The 12,995-nt window shown below is 39.2% G+C and overlaps 1 protein-coding gene across 1 annotated transcript in view; it reads right to left on the reverse strand.

The window, feature by feature from the left end:
* The window catches only part of CFAP58 (cilia and flagella associated protein 58), a 2,107,107-nt gene that overhangs the window by 1,697,593 nt on the left and 396,519 nt on the right, over positions 1 to 12,995 (reverse strand). The window contains exon 7 of the mRNA XM_044055947.1: positions 3,049 to 3,208. Within this exon, the coding sequence (XP_043911882.1) occupies positions 3,049 to 3,208 (160 nt within the window). The remainder of the gene's footprint in view (positions 1 to 3,048; positions 3,209 to 12,995) is intronic.

Genomic DNA, 12,995 nt, shown 5'->3' on the forward strand with positions numbered 1-12,995 from the left:
ATCAAACAGATGCTAATAGAGTGAGAAACCTGGTATTTTGAGGCATTATCTGTAGCATCCACCAAGAATGTCCTCAAAAGCTTTAAAGAAAATTTCACAAATAAGAAGGCAAAACTAAATGCCTGACTACAGAAACATAAAATACAGACTTCTGAGTGTTGAGCTGAAATATATCTGCATTGAGTCCAACTCGTGCAAAACCCAGGGAAATCATCTTTTGACAGTGAAATGTCCTGGAATGACCTACACTTGGGGGCAAACATTGGTTATACCTAAGAATCTCAACATTATGCATCCTCAAAGTTTACAAGATTGCGTTCAAATGCTCAAATCTTGTAAACACAAACTAGAAAAAGAAATGGACAGTGTTTCTTTTGCTGGAACCTGAACTGTGTTGGATTGGGGCACAGTGGGGATTGGGATATTGAGCCTTTCCTCACTACAGTGCTATCTCAGAATTTGAATATATAAGTAGCAAGGGGTGTGTAGGAGGTGCAGGGGGACTTCTCCCCTGCAAAACCAGGTGTATTGTGTTTTTTTTTGGGGGGGGGGTTGTGCTTACAAGATTCAAGCATTTGGGCTCTGTTTTATATATTTCGTGCATGTGCAATTTGAGATTCTAATGCAGAACTATAAACATCCACATCTAAAGAAGTGAAAGAGAGGCATCAGTTCTAAAATGCACATTTTGCACTTTTCTAAAATCAGGGCCAAAAGACAAACTGATATGGGAAATGTTGGTGTCACGGTCAGCACTCAGGACCCAGATTTACAGACTGAAGGAAACATGCTGAGGCAAACACATCTCCACATTTAATGCTGTTTTTAGAATCTGCAAGACTCATATTTTAATGTTTTATAAATATAACAAGAAGTGTTAGAAATGGTGGATCTCACACTCAAATGACTACAAAGGTTGCATGAGGGCTTGTATACTGAGATGAGGGTTGCAATCTCCAAAACAAAGAGAAAAGTAGTCAGTGCAGCTACCAATATATAGTAGTACCTTCGACTGTGAGCATCATGTTGGTTTGAGGGCTGCATGAGGACTGAGAACCACAGGTTTAAGATCCCAAAGAAAAGACAAAACTAAACTGCTACTGATCAAAGAGTATGGAATGAAAATGAAGGAAAAAAAACAGACTGTGTGACTGGGCAAGTTATTTAAAAAGGCACTGTTAATGGATCATGCTTGCAAAGAAACATTTCTACTTAACTGCATCCCAGTTAATACATTAATAAAATAAAAAAAAGCAAGAAAGAAACCTACCAGACATCTGCCAACAAATTAGCTTAGAGTGTACAAGAAGTTTTAGGAGAAATGTTCACTCAGACAGTTACACCTTATAGAGTATTATTCCTGAAAATGAATAAAGTAGAAACTAATAATCTGAAGAGCACAAAAAATTCCAGAGGTATATTCTCAAGATATGAAATATATAAAAATGTCACATGTTCCATCAGTTTTTGGAAGTAGAGCTTAGCAAACCACACTTTATCGAACTAAAGTATCTGAAAGCCATATTTTATCACATCATAACTGAATAATATCAAGTAGAAGATGAAAAGTTTCAGTACAACTGATGAAATGTGATGGTGGACAGCTTTTGTCTTGTAATGGTGATGTTAAATTAAACACATATGTTTGACAAGAAAAGGAATAGCTTTTAAGGCTTCTGCTATAAAATCTCCACTCCCACTTGGTCACACAGCATGTCCTCATTCCACTAAGCACAAAAGCTGCTAGTTACATACAAAATATAATGACAGCTTAAAACAACTGTATTTTTGAAGGAGGGGACTTGCCCCTGCACTATATAACATTGTTGTTCATCACTGGGGAAAGGGAAATCTGCAGAAGAGCAGACAGTGTTGTTAAGGCATTCACTTTTTTCATTCTAGCAAGAGTGAGCAAATGATTCTTGAAATCACATGAATCAAGAACATATGGGGAAGCTGCTTTTAAGGATTCAGAGAGAGGGAGGAAAGTTCTTACCCCCCCCCCCACATTTAAATATTCATACTCTGAGGTCACTGAACCTAAAGAAATGGGTGGACAATGATTAGGCTATATAATAAAGAATGCGCTTACTCAAATGTGTTAGCAACTTCATACAAATAATTAAAAGGTTGGTAAGAATGAAGAATGGCTTGCCTCACGCATACTTAATTATTTCAATAGAAATGATTTCACTTTTATTAGTTTTACATTTTAGCTTACTATTCTTCAATTATATTTGTTTCTTGGCACTGTTGTTTTGATAAGATGTGGCGTTTTCCTTGTTTCAGTAAACTGATTCATAAAAGCATGCTTCTATATGATGAACTAAAATAAGAATTATAGCTTCAGAGTTACTGAAAAACATTACTTCTATAACATCATCATAATGTAAAACATTTTTTGCACTGTTTTTGGCGCCTTCCCTTGGTGACTATCAAGCTTTCCTCTCTGCCTAACCAACTAGTTAGTGTGTTGTACTGGCGGGGAGAGGCCTATGGCCCATTCATTCCTGCTTGGGGTGACAACCAAAGAGTGCAGGCAATGCAGTCATCCATCTTGGAGAAGGGATTTTGCATTTTTAAGCCCTAACCTAACAATGAATGTCCATCAGCAGGATACAGAGTTCAGTGTGTAATGGCCCCTCAGCAAGGGAATGTCATTCACTTCCACAGGTGATGCATATCTCAGGAGACTCTGCACCTCTTGAAGAAAGCACTCCTATGGGGTGTCTGGTTTCCATCAAGGATTCTACTCAGGATAAGTGCACCCCAGCTATGCATACCTCACCCCCCAAGAGAGGATAGAGGGCATTGCTTTACCAATCCTGTCTCTTCCTTCAATATCCCCTCCAGTTCCAAGGTTACTAATTGTACTTGGATTTTCAAGGGCATATCCAGGGTTTTAGCTCCCTATGCCAACAGGTTTTGACTGCACTATTGTTGTCAAAACCAGTAAAATCAAAATGTTAACAATCCTGTGCAGGACATTCAAAGAATATGCTCTATGAAGAATGTAATTATCATCAGCAATGGAGGTGAAATTCTCACCTCGCTCCACTCCACTGATCTGATTCTTCAGTGTCTCCCGCTGCTGTTCCACCTCGAGTTTCTGATCCTCTGCCTGACGCAGTTTCTTTTGCAATGCTTCCCTCATCTTTGATAGCTTAGAAATTTCCTGACGCATCTGACTTACTTCTTCTTCCTTGGCCTATAAAAAAAGTTTGCATATACACAATGAAAACAGAATGCTAAATGCAAATCATCATTAAAACAAGTGAAGTAACCACAAAAAGAACTATAATAAGATTACATATACACTGTAGGTACAGTGATTTAATATAAAAAATGTCAAATTGAATTGCATGTACACTGTATGTATAAATCATTCACTATAAAAATGTCAAAATCCATTTAATTGTACTATTACCTGACTGCAGAACAGCATTCGGATTCTGCTGTTGGGCAGATTTTCTAGAAAAATGAAAGAGTACAATTGTGTAAGTAAACTTACCATGACAGTAGATGTTCGAATCATCACTGCTATAGTAGCCTAAGTTATATAGATTATATCTTGCTACTTTCTATAGTCTCTTCAGAACAGAAAGAGGATGGAATGTAACCCCCTTGTATCTGGATCTATGCAAAACACTGCATCACGAAATATCACACTTAAAGAACTTAGTTTTTAAATCACTAACACATACTGTCAGGTTTAACACTGACAGAATAACAAAACTTATAGGGAGCCCCCTGAACATCCCATACCTCTGCATTTCTAAATTAACCAACTCCAAGATTATGCAACCTTGTAGGTAAGGAACAGGTTTGCCAGCTTGCACAATTCAACAGGCAGCTTTTAATGAAACACAAAACTTGTTTAATAGAAAATTACTACTACTATTGCATCTAAACAGGTTTTAACATTTAGCAGGGAATTCTTTGAACAGACTTTTTGTTTTCATATTGGTAGACTAAGAGGAAGGCTATTTGTAACTCTTTTAGAGAAATAACAGAGTAGGCCATCACTGGAAATTTGTCCATTTCCCCACTGTAGTGCGATCTCTGAGTGTGTATATATAGTTAGGGTGAATTTGAAACACTGTGCTTTGTGTGACGTTCGGAATCCTGATCAGCTCACTCCTTTCCCCGGGTAAGTCATTCATTGTAGTCAATGTTTGTTGAAGTGAATATTCACTGTATTTGGTTCGATGAACGAAGGTTCGCAGTAAAGAACCTTCGACAAAGTGATATAGACCCTGATTTCTGAACTTCTGTCTTATCTCTCTCTCTCTATTCACTGCCATGATACTCTGTCATTATGATAAAATTGTGGAGGGGTGTTCCTGAAAGTTACTGAAGTTTTGGATAAAGATAAAAAGGCACAAGGAAAGAAGAGCTTCAGTGCTAGCCCAGATTCCAAAGCATTTCTCACTTACAAGCTACTGAAGGGATCAGCCCAGCTTAGACTGTTTAATACAGACTTTCGATTTCATTATATACTACACAGTCTGCATGTTGGTATATTTAATGGATTTTAAAAGGTGCAAGCATGGTTTCTTTAGCTTATTAGATAGCTATATAAATATACAACAACTTTATTTTCCTTTTATCTAGGTATTATTAGTTGGGACCTGACTGAGAGTTAGTGGGTTGTCATGGCAGTAGAGGCATTGTATGATGATTATATTTCATGCTGCTTTGGTACTTGGCTAATGATTACGTCAGGAGGTGGAGAACCTGACAGTCCTTGGAACGGATGCTTGACTCCTGGTAGGAGAATTTGATCAGATAATCATTTCCCATCTTTTTATCTGTTTATAGTAATTAAGTAACAAATTAGAAGGTCTAAATATTTTATCTATACCCTCTGTATCATTATCTCTAATCTCTCACTAAAGAACACATCCTGTGGAGAGGATTTTGGGGAACATTACCCTTTATCCACATCTGTGTCTACAGCAGGTGACTCTAAATTTAAGTCCAGATCCTATCTCTTGCATTTTTTTCTTCAAGGGAGGTGCTGGGTGGACAGTCCACATCCAAACTCTCTTTCTCTGAAGAAGAGGGTACACTGGATCTCATCAGATTGGACCTATGATTTTCCTCGTCCGGTGGAAGCCTAAATGAGGATGAGTGTAAAACCACAATCTCTGTGATGTCACTGGACAGTGTCAATACCATTGGCATGATGGGGACAAAGAAGCTCTGGCTATCTCCACTCTGTCATCAAGTCCATTGAAAACCCTGGGGCACAATGATTGTCAAAACCTGTATCGAGAACAAAGCATACATGCCAGCTGATGGTGCTGAAACCCCAGTCACAAAAAACAAATAGGGGACCTTCAGTGCCAGGGCATTGAATGCCGAGCCTAGCTGTTTTGACTTTGTGTGGGGTGGGGGGGAATAGCAAGGTAAAGACTTGTAAGTGAAAATGAAATTAAAACACTAAAGAAACTGCACAATCTAAAAAGATGTCTAACTGAGCAAAAAAAATCAAAAATTAAGAGTTATCTGCCTGAAAGAAGAACAGAATTCTCCCTTAAAAGTTTATGCTCTTCAGAGATGCCATGGTTTTGATGGCAGCAATGAGATCTGGAGGACACTCAATAGGCAGGAGCCTATAAGTATGGTAGCTTGAGCTTATGGGAGATCATTGCAATTACCAGAGGCTGCAAAAGCACCAGTCCTGTGGTTTCAGTGTCTGGAAAGGTACTGAGAAATCTTGGATTTCAAAGACCTTACCTAGGGCGACTAAAAATGATACAGATCTAAAGTCTTTGGTGTTTTTAGGTTTACATTCTTTGGGAAGTATTTTAGTATGATCAATTTTTCATTATTCTATCATTTTTCATATTAAGACAGATGCTATAGAGCTGCTAAAGGAGAAGTGTTATGTGTTGTCTGCAGATGATGATAAACCCTGGTAGTATCCATTTTCACCACTGGAGGTATAGCACAGCTGTGTATGTAAACTTACTACAACAGTGGATGTTTGAATAATCACTGCTGTAGTAGCCTTAGATAACCCGCGGTGGTGGTGCTGCAGTAGCATTGTCACCTCACAGTAAGACGCTGTCTGGTTCGATTCTCAGATAGAGCGTCTTCTGCGTGGAGACATGCGTGAATGGGCGTACCTTCGTTGAAGGTTGTGCATCAGGGCTGGTAACTCGGCATGTAAAAGTCAACTACCAATCATTAGCGGACCGGAGTTCCGCTGTGAAGACCCCTAACCGGGAAAAGTCAAAAGACACAACAAGTAGCCTTAGATATAGGTTTTATCTTACTAAGGATATAACAGCTGGCCAGCTCGAGCAGAGTTGAAGAAAAAGAGGGGTTTGGGAAACAAGCCCTTCAGAGCTTTCATGCCAACTGTGCGAGGGTGGCTAGAGCCCTGAAATGTCAATGCTAGGAAACTAAAAATAAATGTCCTCACCCTGGCAACAAAACCATACAAAAATAAGGGGGATGGAGGGAGGGAGGGAGCAGCTACTGCAGCAGTAATTATTCAAACATCGGCTGTTATGGTAAGTTTACTTACACAACTGCCCTATGTTCATAATTTGATGACTGCTGCAGTTGCCTTACCTATACAGGTAGACTACCATAGCTTAAACTAATTGGGAGGAGGAAGATATGATTCTAAAAGCCCCTGGAGAATGGTCTGAGCAAAACCTGCCCTAGACCTAGAGAAGGAATTTAGTTTGTAGTGCTTTGCAAAGGTATGCACAGAGGACCAAGTTGCTGCTTCTAGGATACTTCTAGAATCCAACCCTTTCCAAAAAGTCAAGTCCATGGTAGATTGTGCCTTGACCCTGCCTGGAACTGCCTTATTGTGGTATAACAAAAGGTAATAGCATGAGACAACCATTTGATGATAGTCTGCTTTGGCACAAGTTGTCCTTTATTCTTACCTTCATAAGAGATGAATAAATGATCAAAGTTTCTGAAACTTTTTGTTCTGTCAAGATAATATCTTAGTTGTCTGTGAACATCTGGTTTTTAGGTTTGGAAATGAGATAGGGAAACGGAAAGCATGGCTTAAAGTAAACTCAGATACCACTTTATGCATAAAGGAAGGATTAGTTCTTATGGAAACCCTATCTTTGTGGAAAATAAGATAAGGATGACTCACCATAACAGCTTGCAATACAATTACTCTTCTTGCAGAAGTCAGAGCAATCAGCTAAATTGCTTTCCAATTTAAGGATCTCAAATCAGCCTGATGAGCCGGTTCAGATGATCTAAACAATGATCACATGTAATAGCCATCAGTTTCCTAGAAGACTTAGCATGTAACACCCCTTTCAAAAAACATCTTGATATGGAAATAAATTGAAAGGGTAGAATCCAAAGGTAAACTTGTTGAAATGGCTTACAAATGAACAATGATAGAGGAGTAAAAGAGGTCAGTGGATAATAACTCACATAAAGATTATAGAACCAGAAAAATACTACCCTTAATCTTGACTTCACACCAATTAGAAATTTCCATTTGCTATCATGTGATTTCCAAGTAGCAGGTTTTCTTGCCTCTTTTAATACCTGCTGCAATTCCTAAAATATGTTCCTAAAATGTATTAAGACTGAGGCAGTCAGAAGAAGTTGTTTTGAGTTGGGATGTGCTATATATCCCCTGACCTGTGTTAGCTGGTTCCCTCTGTAAGGAAGCTTCTGGTAATTGGTCTTGGTCATTTCCAAAATAAGGGAGAGCAACTGTTGCCTGAGACAGAAGCAACTCACCACAATAATTTTATTTTTAGTTATTCAACATTTATTTAGCAATTGTTTACCTGGAAAGTCCGACTTGGGACAAAGCCGATTTGCAGTGGAGGCCCAGGAAGAAATGCTCCAGATGCATGTTTTTGTAATATGGGAGGAAACCAGAGCACCAAGTGAAAACCCACACAAATGCAGGGAGGACATGCAAACTCCACAGAGAAGGCACCCCTTGCTGTGAAGTGACAATGCAAATGCTGCGCCACTGCGCTGTCCAATCTTGGAGCATACTTCTGAATCTTCAGAATGACACTGGATATCAGTGGAAAGGGTGAAAATTGATACAGAAACGTTCTTATCCAAGGGAAACAGAATGCTTACAGCCCTGGAGCAGAGTTTGCCAACTAATTGTTGTGAATGAAGGCAAAAAGAATCTATTTCAGGTATTTCCCAAAGCTGGATCAATTCCTGGAAGACTCCTGATTCAGTTTCTATTCACGAGGGTTTGTCCTAGTCCTGTTCAGCTTGTCTACTGCAAAATTATGCTATGGTGGGATTTAAGATGCCTGTAGAATGAGATTGTGCTGAAAAGCTATAGCCCAGGTTAGTCTATATAGAGGGTACGATATGGATTTCCCTGTTTGTTTATGTTCCACATTACTGTGGTGCTGTCTATAACCAATGTTAATGGACCTGGGACACTCAGCTGACTGACAGAATTGACAGTATTTGTTACTACCAACATCTGTTTTATGTTTACGTGTTTTGATCTTTTTTGTTCCAAAGACCCTGCACTTTTAATCCCACAGATACTGTTTCACAAGCAAAATCTGAGGCATTTGTAGATATCTACTATGCTGGAGCTGGAAGAGAAAATGAGAGACCCAGATTCAGATAAAACTGGTGTCTCCACCAAAGAAGTTCCCTTTTCACAAATTCTAAAATGGGAATCTGGAACAATAGAGAATATTGACGTTTGGAACACATGGGGTTTTGGTATCACTGAATTTTTCTCATGTGGAATCTGGTTAAATGAATCATGAGAATAATGGATGCCATGAATCCTAGAATCCTGAGAAATTAGTGAGCTACACGCTACTCTTGCCATCACCCTGCGCTTTCTTAATTGCACTTTCCAGCTCTTGCTTTTTGCTTGTATAGGCAGTTCTGTGTTCATTTGCTTCTTCCCTTTTCCATGCCATGAAGTTTTCACTGATAACTAATGAACAAACAACTTCTATTTTGAGCTTTACAGCAGCTACTTTTAAAAGTAGTTCAGAACAGCTCTTTTCTCATTTTTCCAAATGTTTTTTTTGCCAGGCCGCTGTGGTGCAGCGGTTAGTGTTGTCACCTCACAGCAAGAGGTTCTCCCATTCGATTCTTGGCTGGAGTGCCTTCTGTGTGGAGTCTGCATGTCCTCCCCGCGGTTGAGTGACGTTAAAGACATGCAGGTAGGTGCGAGCGTGAATGGGTGTGCCTTCTATGAAGGTTAGGCATTGGGCTGGCAACTCGGCACCGTAAAAATCAACTGCCAATCATTAGCAGACCGGAGTTCCGCTGTGGCGACTCCTAACCGGGAAAAGCCGAAAGCCTTTTTTTTCTTTTTGCTAACTACCAATCTCACACCTTGGTACTTTGCATATTCATTGTGATGTCCCTCCTCTGTGCCAGTAATTAAGGAGCCTCAATCCTCACCAATGACAATGGTGGGGGACATTCACTCAGAACAAAAAATTGGTACACACAGTATTTTTCAATGCAGCTCTCTGCACCAAGCACAATTTCCCTTAAGAGCACACAGGAAGCGCACACAGTCCTGAGGCTGGGTTTTCCTCTCCAGGCCCCAAATAAGACTTCACCTTTCTCTCTGCAGAAAACTGTGCTCTGTGTCCCTGTTCTAAATAGCTGACACACACACTCTTTAAGATTTGATTTACACAGACACACACACACACACACACACACACACACACACACACACCTGGGAAAGGTTTGTACAGATTTACTAGCTCTGCCACTTCCACCCAAATTATAAGGTAGATTCACTGCCACCATCCAGCTACTTTAAGGCTCTTACTAGGGTAACCAATTACTCTTAGTAAAATTAATACTTATACAAATAGCAGTATTTCCAAGTACAAGACCTTCAGGAGAATGAAGCCCACAGTGCCACCAAATAAATGCTGTTCCTCTCAAGGGTTAAATTATTTTCTGAAAGACCAGCCACAGTGAAAGGTATGGATAAAGTTAATAAAAGATAATAAAATAGAAAACATGAAAATACTGAATATCCATTTACAATAAACACCAGAGTTTAATCACAGGAAATACTAAAAATAACACAGATAGAAAGACTCAGATACAGAAAACCAATACTTAACTAATCTCAGTATATTTTCCAGACTGATCTAAAGAATTACTGTTTCCTACTTAGTTAATAGACCGAGGCAAGGTGATGTGGGTGAGTGGTCTTTCTTGTCAGCTTTCACAAACAGACTGCCCTGAGATTTCTATCTCGTCTAGCATTAAAGCATCATTTCAGTGCTGGATTACAGAATGACATCACATCTGGTCATCTGACTCTGTGGTTCCCACACTACTCCTTTACCAAAAGCTTAACCAGGATCTTGCACATATGTATCATAATACACAAACACAAAGCTTTGCTAAGATGTGTTATAGCATCTGGAAGCTATAAAATGATTTCAGCACTTCCACCCTTCCAGAGTAGCAATTAGTTCACCACTAAGGACAATACAGCAGTATTCCTAGTCCTTGTTTTCACAGACCTTGCGTCTCTGGCTGCATTCACACTTGTGAGATACAATCTTTATGGCGTATACCAAGTAATTTAATTTCAAACTATTTTTCCTAAGGTAAGCTGGGCTGAGCTTAAACCCTTCCCTTCCAGCATCCCCTGTTAACATATATACATTTCAGCAGTTACCACAATACAGACTGACATATATGTATATTTATTTTCTGTCCAGCAGGACCCACCGTTGATATATTTTTAAGAAAAGCAGGTTTACAAATACATTCTTTACACAAGCATCTGTACAAATCAGTTTGATAAACAAATGACATCAAATTCGTTACAAAACTGCAGCTATGCTAGCATATGTTACACATCCACTACCCTACTCCTCCTGGAACAGCTGGCACTACCTCACATCATCACAGTCATAACAGACTTATCTCTTCTTTTACCTCAATACTTCAATACAATTATACTGGCTGTTCCTATATAACTTTCAAGCTTACAGATATTTTTCCCCCGTGGCAGTTGAACCACCTTCTCAGCCCACTCTGTTCACCCTCACCATATTCAGGCTCACTCCACTACCCTACCCTAATTCTAACCACCCCACTTTACCTAAATGTATAGAATCCTATCCCCACCTACTACAACCAAACAAATTCACTGAGACATCCAACTGGCCTAACTCCTCTACTTACAGACTCATATCACATGCCCACCTATCACACTTCTCCCAATCTACTCCAAGAAACTCCAACAAAAAAATAGAAAATAACTTCCACCCAGATAACTATATCTTCTTCTTAACTTATGTAAAATATGCTATTCCTCCAGTCTGCTCTCATAAGTATACAAAGCTCACTCACCATTGCCACATCCTACCATATTCCCCTTCCCCCATCACTCTATTTTCCTCAACTCTGTACTCCTAGTCAAACACCCTACTCCAAACACTCACTAACTATAAAACTGCACATAGTCTCTACCCATTAGGAACACAGTCCCTCTTCAATTACAGCTACATCAATATCAGACCTAAGAGATAAATATAAAAATGGGACAACTTCTATTACCATACTTCTACTCTCCCACTCTGTGGAGACATCCATCCAAAGACTGGACCATCCCTTCAAACCAACCAAACCCATCTAACCCATCAGCCCCCACCATTACCAACACACAACCTACTAATCCTAACTACAACCTACTATTAATGCACATAAACCTCAGAAGCATCTAAAACAAATTCCAGATCTCCATGCATACATTGCAGCACATAACCCAGACATTCTTATCATCCCTGAAGCTTGGCTAAAACCACACATTAAGGATGAAAAAAATCCTTTCCCCGGGATGCAATATAATAAGAAATGACTGAGTAGAAAGTGCCCAGTACCGAAGAAAACCAAAGACATGAACAGAGTCCCAGCAAAGGATTTATTAGCTAAGGCACTCATTGTAACATTACCAGTAGTTCCAGTAGTTACACCAGTTCCAAAAACTGTCTCTAATTGGTTATTACATGTCACATTTGTAACTTGTACACTTCTTTGGCTGTTAGACACAATAACCTCCTGAGAGAGTTGCTGAATAAGCTGCATAAGTAAACCAATATTTTCCACTGGATCATCACCAAGAATCACGGTCTGCGTTGAGGTATCCATCAGGAAACTAGGCAAAAACCAAACTAAGAACCAAATAAATCACCACACTTCAGTAGAAAGTGCCCAGTACTGAAGAAAACCAAAGACATGAACAGAGTCCCAGCAAAGGATTTATTAGCTGAGGCACTCATTGTAACATTACCAGTATTTCTGTTTGTGTCGTTGCTTTTCTTCAGTACTGGGCACTTTCTACTGAAGTTAAATGACTGAGTACACAAAAATAAGCTGGAGGAGTTGCAATACTTCTTAAAACACTCTAAACATTACCAGATACCCACTAGACTGCCCCAACTATACCAACACAGAAAAATCTATTACTCTCCTACACCTGAACAAGCACAATAATATTTGCATTGCTGCCATATATATTCCCCCAGCAACAACATTCCCATTCTAGAATACATCCTTCAATGATTTTCCACTAATGTAAATAAAGAAACTATTATACTTGGGGATGTGAATACAGACTATTAACTTGTAAAGACAGACTCCCCTACCTTCTCTATAAACCTATTCAATTTCACTCAAGTAATCAACTCACCCACTAGATTGACAAAAAACAGCAAGAGGCACTCACTAATAGAATAGATCCTTATCATCTCACCCTTATCTACCAGAGAACATCAGTGACCATCTCCCCACATGTATCACAAGACAAACTAATCACACTCCCAAGCATATAGTATTAAAAGATGCAATAAGACTCTCATCTTTTAACAAAGATGCCTTTCTAAACTACCTCTCCCAGTACAACTGGAATACTCTACAAACTACTACTAGAAGATGCTGTTAACCATTTCAATAATACATTCCTTAACATACTAAATGAGTTAGCTCCCATAAGAACAAAAAGA

Source organism: Protopterus annectens, chromosome 14.part0 (genome assembly GCF_019279795.1).
Source record: "Protopterus annectens isolate FY-2018-M chromosome 14.part0, PAN1.0, whole genome shotgun sequence".
NCBI classification, from domain to species: Eukaryota; Metazoa; Chordata; order Ceratodontiformes; family Protopteridae; genus Protopterus; species Protopterus annectens.